At 45.6% G+C, this 20,332-nt stretch overlaps 1 protein-coding gene across 3 annotated transcripts in view; it reads left to right on the forward strand.

The window, feature by feature from the left end:
- The window catches only part of MARCHF4 (membrane associated ring-CH-type finger 4), a 103,408-nt gene extending 83,337 nt beyond the window's left edge, over positions 1–20,071 (forward strand). For all 3 annotated transcript variants that reach the window (XM_062607780.1, XM_062607781.1, XM_062607782.1), the window contains one exon: positions 16,526–20,071. In XM_062607780.1, the coding sequence (XP_062463764.1) occupies positions 16,526–16,887 (362 nt within the window). In that variant the 3' untranslated portion in view covers positions 16,888–20,071. The remainder of the gene's footprint in view (positions 1–16,525) is intronic.
- Positions 20,072–20,332: the final 261 nt, after the last annotated feature.

Here is a 20,332-nt window from a genome sequence, read left to right on the forward strand (position 1 = left end):
TATCTGCATTCAAATGGATCATCTGGGTTCAAATGGTATCAGCATCTTTCCAGCACAGGACTTGGGCCTGCTGAAACCCAGGCCAGTTTCTCCCACTGTTACCACCACTGTACTGACAATGAGATTTGAGCATGACCTGTAGAGATTACCCTGCTCCTTCATGAGATGCTGGTGGAGCTACCATATATCTTCAGGAACAAAGGGTGGCAAAGGGGATGAAAGAGAAATGGGAATCACCCACATGTTGGCACAATAGCCACTGGTGACATCCTCTTGCTGATGGAATTAAGAGTGGAAAAAATTAACATGTATGTTGTGTGTGCTTATGCTGCCTTGCTGGCAGAGGACAGAACTGGAGAGCCATGGGCTGGGTGGACGTCAGTACCATGACTAAATGGCTTTGATACAGCTTCAAGAGCTAAGGGGAGCTGATTAGCTCATCTGTCAACAGGAGCTAAATTGTCCCACATGGCAGAGAACAAACCACACTAGCCATAAACTGCAGGGGAGCTGGGCAGACAGATTCAGATTGGAGATTCCTTATTTCTTTCTTACTAATTTTTTAAGGGTCTGGCCTTTATTTCTCTTTTCCACCTTCTCTGAGGGGAAAAAAAAAGCCCCTTTGCATCTCCACTGATGTCACCATTAAGCTTAATGCCCTAACCTGGGAGCTATGACTTTTCCAGCCAAAGAGCAAGTCTGCCAGAAACTCAGTGGGACAAAGCAGTCCTCTTGATTTGGTGTATATATGTTTGTGTGCCACTCCATGGGGAAGGAGCACAGCCCCCAGTTCAACCCTCAGGAGGAGCAGGGCTGTATTACAGCCATTCTGTTCCCAGGAACACTACAGAGCCATGGCTGGGACAGCCCCTTGTCTCATGGTCCTCCCTGCTGGGTTGCTGGCTTTTTCACAAACTCAAAAGCAAGTGGGAAGCATTACAGATGCTGTGAGTTACCATGTCTGTCTATGGCTTCTCTTGCTCAGCACCTCAGAGACTACCCAGAGGTAATTCCACTAGTGCTGTGTGCAGCATGCCTGCCTGTGCTGCCAGGCAGCCCTGCCATGCTTGGTCAGGAGAGGTGATGTTCTGGACCATGTGAGCCTTCATATACATTTCCCTAGAAAAGCTCCCATGTGCATGCAGCCAGCCCTAGTGTAAAACTTGCTGGTATTGTCCACCAGTACTCTTTGCAGTCCCAGCTGCTGCTGCTCTGGGGTCTGCAATGGAGGGGAAAAGGAGCTCTGAGCCATGGTAGCTGAGATCTGCTGTTCTCCTCCTCCTCTTCTCTCTCTGCCCAGGTTGAACCAAATGACAAATGAGGTCACCCTGGGGAGCTGTGACTCCCTGGTTAATGGAGTCAGGTCTTTTCCTCTGAGTGACTTCTCTGCTGCCCCACTGATTTCAGGGGGCTACACTAGTGCTAGCCAAAGGTTGGTCTGTCCTGTGGAGAGGCCAGGCCGGATTAGACCAGCAGAAGGGGCTGATCAAAGGGAACTCTGCAACTGGGTTTAATTCCTTGTTCATTTTAGCTATGCTCAGCTGTGATGGGTGCAGCAATGCCAGCTTCCCTAGGAGACTTACAGTATGTTCCTCACTGTGGAACAGCTATTCTCCCCCTCTTTCTCCTTCTCCCTAACCTTGCAGCCTCACATAGGGTTTTTGGTCACAGCCAGGCAAAGCCAGCAGCAGAGATTCAGAGTTCTTCTCCTGACTGCCAGCATGGCCTGAAGGCTCTTATTACTCCTCCCTGGGCTTCAGTCCCACTTCTGGAAGTTCAGGATACAACCTCTCACAGATAATCGCAGTGACAACAGTTCTTGAACTACCAGGGTGCTGTCTGTGCATTTTGGTGACTCCTCCTCTGCAGTCCAGCCCTTTTCCCCTTTTGCTTTCCAGCCTGTGGGTGGGTAGGAAAGATTAAGGGACTGAGAAATGCTCAGTGATGGGGAAAGTGAACTCAGTTCTACTACACTTGTTTATTTTGGGTAGCGTAACACACACACTGTGCATTGCTTGGTAACAGGCTGTACAGCCTTAGCTAGCAGAATGTTATACTGTAGGTCTAGACTAATTGTATGAATTCCTATTGTTCCTTTCCCCAGTTTGACCCCAAGTTTTGCTTTCACTGGCAGAGGAGCAGAGGTTTGAAAGACAAGGTATTTACTAAGGAGCAGACGTGCTGAAGCAGAGTTCCTCCGTAGTTCCAGCCAGTTCACACTTTGGTTGGCCTTGGATGTCTCATGTCCAATAAGTTGCCAGCAGTATTTGTCCAGGAGGCCAGTTTACATACCCTTGCATTTGGAGGTGCTTGGTAGGACACTTCCTCTGGCACTGTAGAGTTTCACAGCTGTAGATGACACCAAATCTGCAAAGATCCTAACTACCATCAGGCAGGGAGTACACACCTAGTCAGAAACTGCCCAGCTGTTTTGTGTGATCTCCTTTCTACCAAGTCGTTAAGGGAATTAGGTAGTAATTTGGCAAGACAGGGGTATCTGTGGCAATTTGTGTAGGCAATCACATTGCAGCTCTATGCTTTCCATTGTGGAGGCAAAGGTGAGGACATGGATGCTCACTTGCCTTTATAGCTCCGTAAGCACAGATCATTTGGTGGTTGTTATCTTCACTTGAGCTATACTTGATCTGAAATGGTCACATTATCTCCAAGCTGAGTTTGCAAAATATGGCTGTTAACTCCGACTATTGATCCATGCATCAAAATCCAGGGGTCTTGGGTTTGACCCTCAGCCACTCACATTCAGTAATACACTAGTTTTCTTTGAACTTTGCTGCATCCTAGCATGCTTTGTGAAAACAGTTACAAGGGACAGACACCATTTGCTACTCTTTCTGCCACCATGGAAACAAAACCACAATCAAAGTAAGAGGAATCTACTCCTCATGACCAGTAGGACAGATGGTATGGCCCCCAAGTACTAGAAACTACGTCCATCTGGGCAAAATGTGCAAGATGGCCTTTCAACATTGTTCTCCCCCTCGCTTTCAGACATCTAATAGGAGGGCAAGAAGCACTGGAAAGGGTTGCTTGGGATTTGTGGGAGTCTCCAATACTGGAATTTCTGTTAAGGATCTGTTAGAAAACATATGTCAAGAACAGATTGCAGAGAGATGATCCCAGTTTGTGAAGAAGGAACAAGACTAAATGCTTCCTGATATTCAGCCAGCCCCAACTTCCTTGATTTTGATCTCTCGTGTCTACTGTCTCTGGTCATGGCTGTAGGAGATACGAGAGCTGGACTGAACTAGAAACTGGTAATAGTGCCAGCATAGGTATTGCTCTACTGTGAAAGTATCTATAACACAGACATTTGAGATCAGCAACAAGGAAGTGAATAAAAAGTGAGATGGGGACTGTTCATTTGATTAACTACTCTCTCCATGGGTCCATGAGAGGTAAATCCAGAAAGCTGGCATAGAGAGGGATTAGCAGAAATGCAGTTATCAAAATACAGAGATAAATGTAGTGAGCCTTCATAGGACTGATTTACTGAGTAGTGAGTGTCTGCTTAGAGCTGGGCTGTAATCCTGAGAGATACCTGCCTGTTAATTAAATGACAGTTCTTGGAGGGGAAAGGAGAAGTTTGCCTCTCTCTCTGTCAAAGTGCAATTAGAAAAGTCATAGTTTGTAAATTAAGGTGTCATGTGGGGTCAGGAGGACAGGAAACCATCTCCTTTAAGCAAGGAGGAGCTCTGCCAGATAATGAGAGCATGTCACAGTCTAGGCTCAGGCATTACCAGATTGGCTCCAAGGGGGAAGTGCATCTCAGGAAGGCCATTAGCAGGCTGTGTGCACAGGGCCATCATTGTGCCAACCTGCTCGTGCTCACACGGGGGTATCCCTGTGGTTGGTATGCTGTGTGGCTTACTCCCAGTGATGCAAAAGCAGTCTGATCTGCCTCCCCTTGGTGGATTCACTCTCTGGTGGGGACTGTTTCTTTGCCTGTGCCCACCCAGTCCTTGCTCTCTTGACTCACCTTGCCTTGGTGCTGACAGCAGTGCAATTTTGTAAGCAGTAAATCCTCATGCTCTTTGAAGCTTTTCCCGCTTTCCTTGGCAGCCAGTCCCTCAGGGTAGATGCCTTCACAACAGTAACTGCGCTGCAGCTCAATAGCACAAGAGACAGGCAAACCAGGACCATTCATCCTGCCAACGATTTTTGTTGGCACACCGTGGCAATCCATTACAGATCAAGAAGTGTGTGCCCACTGTTTTTAATCCCAGCTGCCAGCAAGAATAATCAAAAGCATCCAGTACATCTGACGGCATCTCAGCACAACTGTAGGTAATAACATAAGAAATCGATAGCCAATTAAAACTGATCCACAGTATTTGATCATTCATAGTGCAATGGGAACAGTAATTAATGGAGCTGCCTTGAGACAGTCACAATTCAAGCTTCCTGCCAAGACTAATGTGGGATCATTTTAAATGAGATTTTTTCCTAAAGGAAATGCCAGGCTGAGGTAGCCTCAGGGTGTTTCCTAGCAAGGTCACTTGTGCCCTCAGCGTTCAAAAGATTTAGGAGTCCAAGCAAAATAAGGAGAAACTGATAAATTAGGTGTCTTCAAGGTCTTGGTCTTCATCTATATTGATCTGATTCTCAAAAGGAAAGCAGGTGTTTTCAATTCAGGTCTGCATAGGCCCCAGGGTACAAAGCAGGAAGATTTGCTATGGTAGCAGGGAATCAGTTTTGGGAAGCACCAAGCCCTAACATTGGTTTGATGGCACCCTAAAGCAGAGCACAAGGCAGAGAAGTTCAGCAAATGTCTCTGAAGGAGAAACCTGAAGCCAACAGACAGCAAATGTATATGGCTTCGACATACCTGCAAGAGACCTATGAAAGTATGCAGAAGCCTTCCATTCCCTTCACCTTAATGCACTGCTTGCCATGCTATGCATACACTTCTTTCCCAGTTTGCCTGTAAACCAGAGCTACCAGGAGATAACTGGAGTGACCAGATCCAGGTCCTATCATCAAAGTGGGCAGCTGGGATGAAGTCAGGCCGCCTATTCAGGGATTTTTTTTCACTGTAAATCCTGGTTTGCATACATTCAGCCATGGGGTGCGTGCTTGAAAAATCACTGAGCAAATCATTGATTTATCAGCTGTAAAGGGGAAGTAGAGACAGGAACAGTCCCCAGAGGGCACGTCATGGGCTCTGGATCCAGCTGGGCAGGGACCATCCCTGAGAGCAGTCACGGAGGGGCCTGTACCTGGGCCAGCCGCAGCAGAAGCAATGCTGCACAACTGATCTGCTGACTGACTTCTTGGCTGCTACCCAGGGAGAGCGGATGCTCAGAAAAGTCAAGACATGCCACCCCTCCGTTCCTGAAAGATGGCACCTATTTTTATCTAATGCTGCATTGATTATTCAATAAGAGAGCAGAGTGGGACAGCTGGCGTGTGTGCATGTGTGCTGCTTTCACCAGCAGGCATTCCTGCAGGGCTCAATGCACCTACTGAACTCCAGTGCAGCTCCGGCAGCACTCCGCAGAACAATCATGTCACTGCTGAGCAAAGAGCCGGGGGGTTTGGACCTGGCTCTGAGCCCCCTCCCTTCTTGTAGGGAAGGAGGTTGGCTTCCATCACAGTCAGAGCAGCACCTTTCACACATGTCCTTTAAACTCCACACTTCTTCACTACATCCATCCCCATGCAGTTTCTCACTGTTGCAACAGGGCTCCAGAGATATATTTTGTCATGAATAACCATATGGTACTCTCTGCTCCAGAGGATCAATGTGTTTAGCATTTAATGAGGGCAACATAATTAACATTTTTGAGGGAGAAAATAAATCCTTTTGCCTTATGAACTGCATCTTGTGCTTTTGAGGGTGATATGTTATAATCAGAATGATGCTTCCCTATCACTAAACCCCATGCTGGAATCAAGTGTCTGATGTCCCTGGGTTAAGTTCCCACCAATGGGCAGAGGCAGAAGCACTCACCTGCCTGTCATAGCTTCTAGATTATGCAGGAGATTCCCTCATTGGCAGCTGGTAGGAACTCCTGCACCAGCTGCATAAATTGTGCTGTCTAGTAAAGGATGGGAAAAGTCCTCAGCTCTGTGCCAGGCTGTGTTTTTACAACTGCCTTCTGTCCCATTACTCCTCCTACTACAGCTTCTATCCCTGCACACACATTACTCCTGGAGGTGGAAAGCTGTGGTCTGTGGCATGTCACTGTGGCCATAGCAAGAGAAGTCAACTCTGTAGTCAAAGATGAGGCTACAGGGGTTCATTCCACATGCATAGGGAATGGGGCTGGTTTTTGTGTGTCACCAGCTCTGTAGGGAGCCAGAAGTAGAGGTAAGAAGAGATTAATATGAAGCCACATTATTCCAGCTCTGGGGTAGCTTCTTAAAGTAGTGACGGATTGGTTCTTTTCCTGGAGAGATGGCTACCTATCAACAGAGATATCTGTCAGACCCAGACAGAACAGTCTGTAAGCAAGAATACTGCAAACAGGCCCATGGACTAAATTGCTAAACCTCTTCTGCCTGGAAGTTACTCCCTGAAGCAGCACTTTTCTTCCTGATCCAGCCTGAGTCTTTCTGCCCCCTGGCAGAGCTGGATCCACAATACCTATATGACCATGCAGTGTTCAGCAGAAGTTGTTCAGTAAGATTAAATAATGCCAGGGAACCTGTGCCCAGTAGTACAGCCATCACTTTACCTTCTCAGAAGAGGTACAGCCAGCAAACAAACCCACAGCAGTGACATTCAGGCAGGGACAGCATGGGGCAGGCAGTTACCACTACCTGCTGAATGCAGAGAAGCGTAAAGAGCTGAAGGTCCAGGCATTTACAATGCCAAGTGGGACAATTCACTGCTCAGCCATGGCTGTATCATGGACCTGTCCTACAAGGCTCTTCTCTAGACCTTTGTTTCTGGCTTAGCCACTCTCAGTTCCTTTCACTGTTTTCATTCTTGTCAGCTTAGCACTGATGGATCCCATAGATGCGTATGAACTCTTACCTGCCCCTTTCAGCCTGCATCAGCATGCAGTCAGCTGGGGGTATTGCAGCTCCTGAAAAGGTCTTCAGATCTGCTGGAAGAAACCTGTATACCCAGAGCAGGAAGGCAAAAAGTTTTGCCTTCCCAAAGATCCTAGCTAGTAATAGATCAGAAATGATAGACCCCTGTCCTCTTGGGTCCTACTGCCTTCCTTAATTTTGTGTAGTGCCTCTGTGTGAGAAGTGAAGACTTTTGCAGGGGAGAAAGTGGGATGAGACCTATGGGGACACTGAGGGGAGCAAACAGGAGAGGCCATGGCACCCAAGGTGTAAGGGTCCTGGAAATCTCACAGGAATTCTGGGGTCTGCAATGAAAGATTTTGTCATGGCTCTGGAGGACAAAGCAGACAAACAAAGGCTGCACCATGGTGTGTCCCATTGTCCTGACAACAGGCTAGCAAAAAAGCACCATGAGCAACTTCTGCTTCATGTCCTTGAGACGCCTTCCTACATGGCAGAGGGGAATCTCACTCTTAACAGGAGAGTAGAAGCAATCGAAATGCACACACCGACTTGCAACTCCAGAGGCACTCCCAGGTCCATTAATTTGGTCTGTGTGCCTGCATGACTCTGGGGGAACCTGTGTTAAGGGTAATTTGTACTCACCTTTATGTCTATCCTAACTGGTCCCTATTCCTCTTAGTGGAAGATCACTTGGGTGGCTGGAGGGACTGGGCTCAGACAGGACCTGCATCCCTTAGAAAATTAAAAACTCTGAAACTATTCCAATTTTTTCTTACAGAATTTCATTTGCTAATAAAAGCAAAGAGGGAGGCACTAGTTCTACCTTCAATAAGCAAATGTCATGTTTTGATCATTATTGAACAAAGCATTTAGATTTAGCATTTAGAGATGACTGCTCATGCTGAGTATTTTAAATTCAGTGTCAGAACTGGAATACAACATTTTAAAAAATTCAAGACCAAATGAAACATTCTCACCTGTCTGAAAATACGTATTTATTCTTCTATTCTGGGGGACAGCGTGACTTTTTCAAGTCTCACGCCAAGAAAGTGTGAAGCCAGATTTCCAAACCCTACACAAACCAGTGATGTTTAGCTTTGCCTTTAAAGAAGTGTCCCAGGAATGGCTGAGGATCTAGGATCACTGCACAGGCAGCGCTTTAGTGAAAGTAACATTAGCTATTGGATGGGAAGGTTCAGGATGCAGACCAGGAGGACTGACTGCCTTGGTAGAAGCATAGTGAAATGAGAGCCTGTCCTGGGTTCAGCATTAGCAGCCATTTTTCGCCTTCTTAGTAGCTGGTGCAGTGCTGTGTTTTTGACTTTCGGCCTGGGAACAGCGCTGATAACACCAGTGTAGCACCAGCACTAAGAAGGAGAAAAATGACTGCTACTGCTGAACCCAGGACAGAGCCATGTATTTTTGATCCCCTCACCATGACTATCCACCTCCATGGACTTCTGTAAGGGAACATCTGGAAACCCAAACATAGAAAAGATCCATAAAATCACCCAGAGACCAGGGTGTGCATTTGTCCAGTGCTCCCTTCAGTCTAGTGTGAAATGATTAGTTAGTCCCTTCTTTGAAAGACCTAAGAGTATGTGCCATGCACACAACTTGGGCACACAGTCTTTTGAAGATACGGCGTGTTGCTGTCATCTCCATTTTAAATCTGAGAAATAAAAGCATCAAGAGGTTCTATATAATCCTAGCTCCACAGCAAGAAGCGGAAACTTTAAGAGAGCAAGAGGGCATATAGGTAATGCCTCCAAGCCATCCTATACTGGCACAGTTATGGGCAGACTCACAAGTGGGGAATGCTGCTGGAGATGCATGAATCAGAAGCAAGGCTGGTGTGCCGGTGGAGCTCTCATCTTCATTTATTTATTTGCTTTTTCCAAGAAGAGTCTCATCTATTGCTGCCTGCATAGCTAGAGACTGCCCTTTAATCCTCTGCTTTATTGTGCGCTATGAATTAAATAGCACATGAGTACAAAAGCCCTTAAGGGCACAACATCCATTTTGCTGTAGCTGTCTACAGCCAGCTGAGTTTACAGGAGTGCTTTTATTTGTGGTTTATCTGTTGCCTGAGCAAGGGTTTCTCTGGTTTTTATTTTACCTATTTTTCACTGTTATTTCTTGGTTTGTTTTTTTTTTTGTTCCAGTTTTGAGGCAGGGTGTAAAAGTGCTAGTCTGGTCAGGGCAGGATAAGGTTGTGGTGTTTAGTAGCCCATATGCTTGCAGTGGAAAATGCTGCAGCATTTCTAAAGCAATGGTGGTGCTTTATGTGGTTCCCAGGGTCAGCCCAGCTCCTCTGTCACAGATGGCATCCTACAGACAGCTGAAGCTGTTTTTCCCACTGCAAATAAACCATGTGGGAGTTCGGAACAAAAAGGAATTTCCTCTCCCTTGGACAGCTGCTACCAGTGCCTTAATTTTGCCAGTCTTTCCTCATTTTGGGCCTTACCAGCTCATCCCTACAGAGCCCAGCCTGTGTCTTGTAGAGGAACATGCCAGTGAGCAGAGGACATGGCTGAGGATGGCTGCTCTGTGATGAAGGCAGCACCTTGCAGAGAAGCTGGCATCTACCTTCTAGCCATAAAAGTTCCCCGAATGCTCCTGCAACGTACTGTCTCTAGCACCCACCAGCTTCCCAAGCCCTGTGACAGGCAGCCCTACCTGTCCTCTCAATTCATCCCATTGGATGAAGTGTTCCTTCTTCCATAGCTACAAATGCCATGTATGTGAGACGGATTGCTCCTTCTCCCAAGAGGAACCCACAGCATCTTATGCACATGGGAATTACTGCCACATATATGTATTACATGAACTCATGATGTGTTGCAAAGTCACGACCTGGAAATTGTCTCTTGCCGTATAGCTCAGGAGCATCCTGCAAAATCACAGTGATGCCTGCAGGAGAGACACTGCCTGCTGGCACATCAAGAGCTCCCTTCAGGAATAGAACACCTGCCTCCTTTCTCTGGCCCCCCACACTCTGCCCCAGTGTGGAAGGTGCTAAGATCTGCCATCATTGCTTACCTGGTGGAACAGCAACTATGGGGACCACTGGATCCATCTCCCACCTGGCAGGGCTCTTGATGAGTCTGGGGGTAGGTGTTAATGGCTGCAGGGGGCTTGGGGTGTAGTGTAATCACCCACCCAGATGGGACCTGCTCTGCCAGATGGAGTGGAGGAAGCAAGGAAGGAGAAGGGCTCTTGCTGCCTTTGTGGGGGGTCCTGGTGCACCTGGGGCTGAGGAAGCTTTGAGGCAGAAGCATCCTTGAGCCCCAGCTTGCATGGGAGAAGATAAGGTGTAATAAACACAAGGTTTGCTGGTTAGTTGTGTGCCAGCCTGTTTGTGCTGTTAATGACCAAAAATGCAAGAGTTCCCACCTCCATAAAATACCTCCCCAAGACAGCTGGGAGCAGCTTTTCCTTATACACTGGTGAGGGCTCTGCGCAGGCCATGGAGGTCTCACCCTCTGGGGTGCAGTTTCAGTTTTGCTGGAGTTGTGGCCCTTGTGGCCTGAAGAGATCTAAGCATGGCATAGACATCGCTGTGAAAGCTGCCTGTCAGTGGAGCCCCATTACGGCAAATGTCCTTAAAGGGCAATGAGCAAAAGGAGCGTTTTATCTTCCCCAGATCCAAGTGCTCCATGATGGCACGTGTCATCCAGTGATAACAGTACTCAACAGGGTCCAGCCGTGCAGCCACCCCGCTTCTGCCAAACCAAAACACAGCCCAGATTTGTACATATTTAATCAGTTCTTGAGAGATTTAAAAATGTGCATGGAGAATGATTGATGTCTGATTATAATCAGGTAATTATTTTTTCCATATGCCAAGAATTCACTCAAGCGCTAACCATTAGGAACACATTTTCAGTTTGTACTATACGTCATTCAATGCTGGCAATTGCTAAGCTTGTACTATACAACCTGCTTGTATAGTTCCAGCATTATTCAGAGCAGACCTTTGCTAGATGTCTTCTGGAGTAGAGACATCCTGCTCACTGATCCAGCGTCCTGCAACTACTCTAAAGGACAGCACCACAAGTTCCCATTCACCCATTACCTGAACTTTTCCTGTATGCAGAATAAGCTCTTGAAACATTCTGGGAACAGAATTTGTATTTTGGGAAGTGTGGGTGACAGTTACGAAGAAGTCTATGTTTCCTGTTTGATTCCACCAGAAAGCAAAGGATCCCTGAAAACCCGAATGTAGCAGTAGTTTGTATGAGGATTGACTGTGCGATGAAAGCATTCCTGACCTGAAGAAAAGTATGATGTGAGGATAATGGACTCCAGAAAAGCAGCAGCAGCAGCCTCAGGGGACCAGAGCAGGGAGTGTCTCCCGGGAAGAGAATCTGAAGGATAAAAGAGCTGCGAACAGCTCACGGCTGCCAAAAGGGATGATACTAAAGGCACAACAGCAAACTGTGCCTATGCAGGGAAAAGCTCAGAAGCGTGGGAAGAGAGCACTGAGGCTGCATTAGGAGCTCTTTGAGGACTCAAAATCGGCAGTTGCAATCATACAAGGGCAGAAGGAAGAGCCTGCAACTAATGAAAAGTCCCTAGAAATCACACAGGCAAGGGGAGCTGTCAGAACCAAACCCCAGGATGACCATCCAGAGATAGAAAAGGCAGTAAGAAATGGGTCCATAAGCATAAATAAAGTAAAAAGAACACGGCAAGTCTAAGAGCTCAAACAATATTTGATACAAAAAAGGGCCAAAGCATTAAATGTTGCTTTTGTTTCAGTCTTCAAAAGTTAACTAAAATAATTTTAATGAGGAGAAAGAAGCCCAGAGCAGAATCAGGAAAGAACAGACTCGAAACCATTCAAATGAGTTAGCTTTGTCCTTGTCAGCATGTCCTAATGAAATTCAGAGGAAGCTGTAGGGGCATTCTCTGACCCATGAGCATTTCATCATCAGGAACTCGGGGGGGACACAGGAGGTGCCAGGCAGCTGGGGAAATGCAAGCGGAGTACCTAGCTTTAAATATAGTCTCTGTCATTAGAGAAGGTAGAACTGAGGATCAAGAAAATGAAGGGCAAATCAGCTTTACTGATTCATAGAAAGACATTGGAACATTTTTGTAACTAACCATGTGATGAGCATGAGAGTATAATTGTATCTAATCTGGGAGGGGAATTGTCCTAGGGGCTGAGGAGGAAGCAGACAGGTATGCAGTAATTTGGCATTCAACTGCACTGACACAACCCTTGCCTAGCTAACCTGTATTGATGTTGCTTACCTGTTTCTTTAAATCAAATCTGGCACCAGGATCTGTGCACTTTGGAGCTGGGTCACTTACTGCCAGTTTTGCGTAAGAGCTGTGGTGAGGTTCTGGGTACTCTCCCATGTATAATAAGTAAAAGGAAGAGTAAGATACCAGTGTAAGCAATGTGTACAGGTTTGGTATGACCTATTGCCAAGGTCTGTTTGTTCACATTGTTCTGTTTGCCTGTGCTGTGAAGCACAAAGCAACTTCTCAGCTCTGGGAAGTAATTGCTGCACCCGGTACCATCACTAGTCCTGCCTGCCTGGACTCTACAGTTCCACAGGGCTGACCATGATCTGTCCCTCTGCATGGACCCAACAACAAAAAAAAAAGCCACAGGAGAAAGAGCAAAAAAGGCTAACATAGAGAGAGAATGAACACAGTGAAAAGAGATCAATATGGCTTCCTGTACATACTGTTTCCGATTCAGAATGTGTTAATTCAGAGCACTGCACTGGGTTAGCCCTGCCATATTAGCTCAGAGTTACTATGTCTTGTCCTGGGAACAGCACAGCTGCACCAACATAGCAATGCAGGCAGAGGCATTAGAATTACTTTTTTTTTTGACTTTGCTGTCAGGTTAATGATCCCACCACATCATATGGGCTGCCTCCAGCTCCAGAGCCATCTGGGAGATCTTTTCATGGCACAAGCCATTGCAAGTAGAAATATCTAAGAATATAATGGCCAAATCTCCATCTAGCCAGCTGCCCTGCTTCCATCATTGGCCATGAACAGCCTGAAAAGTGAAATAAGAACAAGACAAGTGTATGCTATAGTTCCCCTGAATATTTCTTCCAGCATTCAACAAATTTTCAGCTCAAGGAATTTCTGATGCTGGTCCAGCCAGGTCCCTTCATGAGAAAATGGTAATGAGAACAGCATGTCTCCATAGGAGTTTCCTTTTGCCAGCACCACAAACAACAGATTTCTGGACCAGCATGTTTTGCATAAAACAAGAGATTTTCCTTCTGAAGAGGATAGTTTTCATGGAGGATCCATTGAGAAGAGATTTTATGAAGCAGGGAGGGCAAGATAAACTCAGGAGGAGTGGAAAAAGATCAGGCCACTACCACAATCCATCTGAAATTCTCATACAGACATTTCTGCACTGAAGAGAGATAAGTGCACAACATGTAGCTCACACCAACCTACTATCTTCCCCACGTACACAGGATTTTGCTTATGGAATAATTGCTTCTAGCTGGACAATCCTAGTTAAATACAGTTCTTCCTGAAGGATTTCCCACTTAAGTCTGGCCTTTAATTGGAAAGTTTCACCTCTGTAAATAAGAATGATGCTAGAGGGAGGAGTGTTTCTATAAAGGGGCGGAAAGAGCTGAACATAGGAATTCCAATCCTAATTTATCTCAGGCAGACAAAATTTGTTTCGATGGGAGCATTAAGCATCCTGCAGCTTGATATAAACTGATGGGCTCTTGCTTACTCTTGGCATTTACTCTTGCAAATGAATCACTGTTACTTCCGCCTCCCTGCCTACCCCTCCACTTGGTTACTTTTTAATTTTACAGCTTCCTGAGCTTGACACTGGGAAATCGATAAGTAATTTACAGCCCAGTAAATACAGATGAAAACAAGTTACTTTGTACTTTTATAAATATTGGGAAACCAAAATAATCTAAGAAAACAGGTGCTCAGTTGACTCAGCAACCCATCCATCAGCATCACACAGTTAATTGCATAAGATCATAAACATTTATAATTAGAAGGCAAACAAACAAGAATTTTATAAACAGCCCTCTTGAATCAGGCTGCGCATTAAATATTTGTGATAAGGTAATTAAGAATAGATTTACAGTTCTGGCTCAGTGTTTAATACTTCGGAGAATGGATTTGATTCCATGGAGAATGTTCTACAGCCAAGGAGAAAACGTTCGATTTCGGCTCTTTTATCCGAGGCTTAAAGTGGTCTCAGAGAAACATTGGCTCTGTCATTGATCAGAGAGGAATTTCATTCATTACAGATCAGACAGCTCATTTAAATATATGTCTAATGTCCCTTGTCATGGGCTGATCCACTTCAGGCCTGCTTCAAAGCTCTGTCTCCTTGGCTGGATCTGCAGGCTTTCCCTAAGTCCTGCTTTTTATGATTGATGCTTTGATCAGAGGACATCAGAATTCTCAGCCATGTCTCAAAGCAGGGAGGAAACCCCATGTTTTTCTATTAATACATCATGGTGTTTTGTTATGAAATGCCAGCATAACTACAGGATTACAGCTGTGTAATTTCAGTGGTCTGTGGGAACTAGAGGGAAGATTTCTCTCACACTGTAGTGCCCAGTGCCATTCCCTGTCCCAGAATACCCAGATCTGCATACTTCAACTATCCAATGTAATTACTTCTACAGCCAGCAAGCAGGCTCAGCACTCCAATACAACAACTTTGAGTGTCCCGCTGAAGCTAATCTGTGATCAAGTCAGCAGGGCTTCTAGTTATGCCTAAAACCAGAGAGGCTAGAAACTCAATCTGTACTTAAAGTAGGGTTTAAACTCTGGAAAAACAGATGCAAACGCTAAGAAACCAGGGGTCTGCACCCCATCAGTAGTAATGGCGAGATTAGTTGTAAGGGTAAGATGACCTTCAGATACTTTGATTTTTGGTATAGTACAGGTTTACTCCAGTAATTATTTGTTATCAGAAACTAGAACCGTCTGGAAAAGGTGGGTGGAGAGTAAAGCTGTAATATTTGATTCATCAGGGATAGCCATAAGCCACTTTATTCTGTGGTGACCATCATCTCTCCACACATTGCTGGTTAAGACAACCTCCTCATTCAGGCATGATTTTGCTTCTTATTTCTTGTGGGTCTTTTGTTCTTTGCTGTTGTATTTTATGCTTGCAACAGGGCAGGGAAGAGAGCTGTTCTTCCTAGAAACATTTCTGATAACCTTGATCCTGAGCAAGAATGGCGAAGCCATTGTTATTAAGAACAATGAAGCTATCCATGCGCTAATTTACCCAGTCCTATCTTGCTGGTCTGGCTTCAGTTACATGAGACACAAAAGCACTTTCCCAACATGCAGGTTGCTGCAAAACAAGGAGATTCAGACACCCCCCCCCCCCCCCCCCACTCCCCCCCATTCTGCATAGATCCCACTCTGTAGCAAAGCTTGTCAGTTACAGTACAGTGGGTCAGCTAAATCAGTCTACATGAGATGTTGCAACTTCTCCAGCCTCACAGGAGAAGAGCAATGCAGTGTTGCAGTTACTGCTGGACCTAGTGCTTTCAAAGGGTCTATCCAGAGCCCAGCAGCTTGAATAATAAGATCTTAATGCTCAAGTACTGTCATCATCTGAACAACTTCTAACATTATTTAATCCTTCCATCTTCTTGCAAGGGTAGGGAGGATGACAGAGACTGCTGGAAGGTGAGCTAACTGGTGGTGGAAGTGCCTGAACTGTTTGTTGCCTTGTTCAACTGTAGAGAACATTAGAAGTCAGGTATTTCATAGCTTAGTACCATCCCCTGGACATCAGCTCTGGTATATGCAGATGGGTCACACACATTACATGCATACTCGGAGCACTCACAGCGTAAGTTCATCTGCCCTTCCTTTCAAGTATGTTTTTTGCCCCCTTGGAAGGGAGCAGTGATGTACAGTGAGGGACCTGCTCTGCAGATACTTCATCGTATGCAAACTTTGCCTAGGATGACAGACCATTTACAGGTATTGACAGACCTTTTGTTTTGCTCTGTTGTGGCCTCTGGCCTCCGTGTGCGTGTCTGCTCTGCTGCTGTGTGTGTGGGGAAAGACTTGAGCTGTGCACACACATGACGCTGGTGCAGCAGACGTCACCAGCACGTCAGACCCAGGTACACCCCCTCCAAACACATGCCATTTGCTGGCTGAATCATGCCTATGCAGCATGCAAAACTAGTCCAGTGATAGATAAACCTCAGGCGTTTATTGGTAAACAGATACTGTTTTGCTGTAAGGGCATAACTCACTCTGCTGCATTTACGATCTCTTTATTGATTGCTGGGATAAAGCTGTAATCCTGTTAATTCAGGGGAAAAAGGATCCAGCAGAGCAGGAGCATCGGTGCTGTGCCAGTTGGTAATTAAAATATGTGATTTATCGTTGAAAAAACACTGGCTGGGGAAGAGCTGAGCTAACCAGCTAGCTGGGGGCAGGATGCTGGGGTAGGTTTATGGTTCTCTCTAAAGTTTTGTTTCTGTTTTATGTTTATTTCTTTCCCCCTTCCCTCCAGGTCTAATAATACATGAAGGGCCCTCGGTTTACCGGATTTTTAAGCGGTGGCAGGCTGTCAATCAGCAGTGGAAAGTGCTGAACTATGACAAAACAAAGGACATGGAGGAACAAAAAACAGGGACCAGGACAAATCAGCGCCCCTCCTCCCAAACCACCCACTCGTCCTCCACTGGTGGTACAGCCACTAACTCCGCTCCAGCCGACAGCGGGGCACGGGCTGCCGGCCATGCCACAGGCACCCTCTCTGACCACCACTGTGCTTACACCATCCTGCATATACTCAGCCACCTGAGGCCTCACGAACAGAGGAGTCAGTCTAGCAGTAACAGAGAGCTCGTCATGAGGGTCACGACGGTCTGAGCCGAGGAATTCAGGAGGCCTTAACAAAGCAGAGGAGACAAAGAACTCATACAGCAGAGGAGCATGGTGTGCCTTTTTCTTTCTCTTTCCTTTTCTCCTGTTTTTTTTTTTTTAAATTCCTTTTTTGTTTGTTTGCTTTTTCTTCTCCTCTCCTTTTCTTTGTTGGAAACTGCACAAGATATAAGAGGCGGCACTTGGCCAGATGAGGAAAAAAGCAGGTGGAGGGAGAGCTGCACACTCATGCTAAAGAGGTTAATGTTTTCCAGCCTGTTAAAAAAAAAAAAAAAAAAAAAGAAAAGGAAAAAAATAGAAAAAAAAAGTCAACAAAGCAAATCACAAAAAAAAGCAAACAACAAAACAAGTGCAATACAGACTACAAACTGAGTAGGCAGAGTTCTGGGGAAGCAGAGGAACAGATGGTTTAGCATGTCTTACAAATCTTGTTACCTGGAATAGGTAACGCTCTGTACGCACCCCCCTTACACACATGCACGCGCACACAAACACACAGAGTGTGAGATTTATAAAAACAAGGAAGGGAATGAAATATTTTGGAGTATTTTTGTTTTCCAGACTGTGATTAACCAGGGCTATGAATTGTTTTGTTTCATGAGTCTCTCTGGAGCCTTGTTCAATTTACCATAGGATACCTGAAGTGAAATGGCTGGGGAATTTTCAGTACTGATTCGCAGAAAGAGAGATTGAATCATCCCACCAAGAAAATCTAACAAAACCCAGGCATACCCAAATTTCACCAAAAATCCTGATTTTTTTTTCCTAAGGTTCCTGACAAGGGGTTTGTGAGGGTGGAACTGGGAGGGGGGAGGATGCTCCATGATCCTTATTTGACATGTAGGCATTTTTGGCAAATTTTATACAAATGCTCCACAGGTGTTTCAAGCACAAGTACTGGTGTGATTTATGCCTTCATAACCCCAAATCAAGCATCCAAATCTTGCCTCTCACACACATCATTTTCCATGCAAACATTCCAGGTTAATTTCCTTTCATTTTACTCCAATCACAAGAAGCTGACCCACCTTAGTGGGTTTCTGCTTCCTTGTTGATTCAGACAGTCATGCATTAGACATATACATCCTTTTTTTGTTTCGGTGTCTGTATCCCTGCTGCTCGATTTGAAACAGTCTCACTCAGTCTTGTAGGCTGAGCCTTTCGCATCCGGTCTGTTAGTTGATTATAGAGTCTATTCCATTCAGCTGTTCAAGAGAGTTAGTCTGAAGAAGGAGCACAGTTGCTGATCGAATATGTAACACTTCAAATAGTCTCCTTCTCTGGGATATATCCTTGAAGGTACTGGTTGCTCTTCAGGAACATTCTTTTTCAATGCACAACAGCCGAATCATTTGTGGATATTAAAGGGACACTGTCAAGTACTTTTTAAATAGTTTTTAGGGTTTGGGCTTTTTTTACTCTCCATTGTTTGTAATATTCTCTTACAAGCTTGAAAATAAAATTTCTTTCCCTACTGATTTTGTCCTTTTCCATTTGGGCATGTATCGTTCTCTCTGCTCACCCCATTCCTTTCACCTGTCCTCCTCCTCCCCTTTCTTCTGCAACAGGAGGAAATCTGCATTACTGATTTCCTGCTGTCTGTCCTTGCTCTGTGGAGGGTATGTCTCGGCTCTAAGGGGTTGAGCTGTTTTGCTTGTGCAACTTCTAGAAAGGAAGCATAAGAGCAGGAAACCTAAAAATATGGAGATTGGCTAATTGAGGAGCAACAGCTCAGCAATCCCAAAATAATCAACCCATAGTGATCAAGCCTGAACCCAGCTCTGACCAAATTTAAGATAAGGACTTCAGCCAAACTGCATCCATTTAGCAGCAGTGCTGAGCAGCATTGCGCAATGGCTGTGTCCAACTGCCCTCCATCATCTTCTCAGAATCTCTCACAGCATCTATTGGAGCCAGGGTGAACATGGGCCACCAGCTCCTTTTGGCAGCTAGATTCTCATGGCTCAGGTGTTTCTGGACCAGAGAAGGTGTCAAACTTCACCTTCCAGGTTTGAACATACTAGCCATTCTGAAACATTCAAGAGGGAAGTTAGCATCTTAAGGCAGGTCATATTTTTCACCTCGATTACTTGACAGTGTCCCTTTGAATATCAGAATGCAACAGAACAGGTACTTCTTTGGCAGAGAATGTGGAAGGCAAAACACAAGCCAAAAAAGCTGACTTACTGAGGACCCATGTGAAACAGCATGGTTTCTGAGGCCACTGTACCTTTATCTGACCAATCCTATTATCTACCAAAGAGTGCTTTTGGCAGAGGACAGGGAAAGGATGTTGGTGAGCAGAGGAAGAGGGAAGGGGCAATTCCAGTCATCTCTAAAAGCAGCTATTCCCACAATGAAGGTGTTGCAATGAACAGTCTCTGGAAGAACCACTTCTGATCCACAGTAGAGAGAAACCTGGCCAAAGCAAGCAATCACAGCAGCCTCTCACCCCAATGCCTGTCCTGGAAGCTGTCCTCCTTCCAAGAAATGAGTAGTTATGGTGGTTTTTGGAAGGGGGAGGCATACACAGATGAAGGGACAGGTGTCAGACATGATGTTGTTTCCCTCCCTGCCATCTGCTCATTTAATATGGAGAAGTCAAATTCCTTTAATTTGGCTAATGGTTTCAAAGTTCATGAGGTCAGAAGCACAAGCTGCCATGAAAGAGTGGTGTGATCTAGTACACTGAGCACACAGGACTCTGCATACTCTCACTCCAGCTCTGCCACTGACTCTGTAGCCTTGGGCTGTTTGGCTCAGTCCCCCCTCCAGGCAAAGGGGGAATAACAATACGTACCTACCTCACAGGGGTGTTGTGAGAATCCACGTTGGTAAAGCCTGTTGAAGTGCTAAGTCTACCACTGGTAGTCACGAAGTGTGTGGTGGGGGTGAGCAGTGCTGCCCTTTTGCTGGTTACAGTCCGAATCACTCAGCGGGAGTCCCATCAGCCCTCTCCTGCTTGGAGATCCTCCTTGATCTGAAGCGGAGGGTGTCATCCGAGTGCCCTCTCCTCCATTGCATGACATTTTAAGCGGCTGTGAGGTGCAGGGTAGTGACAGACAAGAAGTCCTACTTGACCAGGGATTTGCTACAACGTTTTCTATATCTGTGGGGTTTGTTGGTTTGTTTTTTCCATATATTGTGCTTAGAAATAAACTTTCCACTTAGGGCTGGCGGTTTGGGGTCTATTCTGTTGCATGGCAATGTATACAAGTCTTACTGTCTGTCCTACTGTGCAAATGATCCCGCAGCCCAATTTCAGAGATGGGTATTTCAGGTCTGAGCCTTTTCATAGCGGCATAAGACTCAAAAGCCTGTCTAGACTGTTTAATATTTAAACAACACTATGAACTTGTCAATTGTATGTGTTCTGTGCAATACAAAGCATGTCATTAGCTGGCTTGATGGGCAGAGGGGCTAAAGAAAGGTC

The sequence above is a fragment of the Pezoporus occidentalis genome, unplaced genomic scaffold (assembly GCF_034315485.1).
Source record: "Pezoporus occidentalis ecotype Australia unplaced genomic scaffold, CSIRO_AGI_Poc_V1 ctg126, whole genome shotgun sequence".
Classification (NCBI taxonomy): domain Eukaryota; kingdom Metazoa; phylum Chordata; class Aves; order Psittaciformes; family Psittacidae; genus Pezoporus; species Pezoporus occidentalis.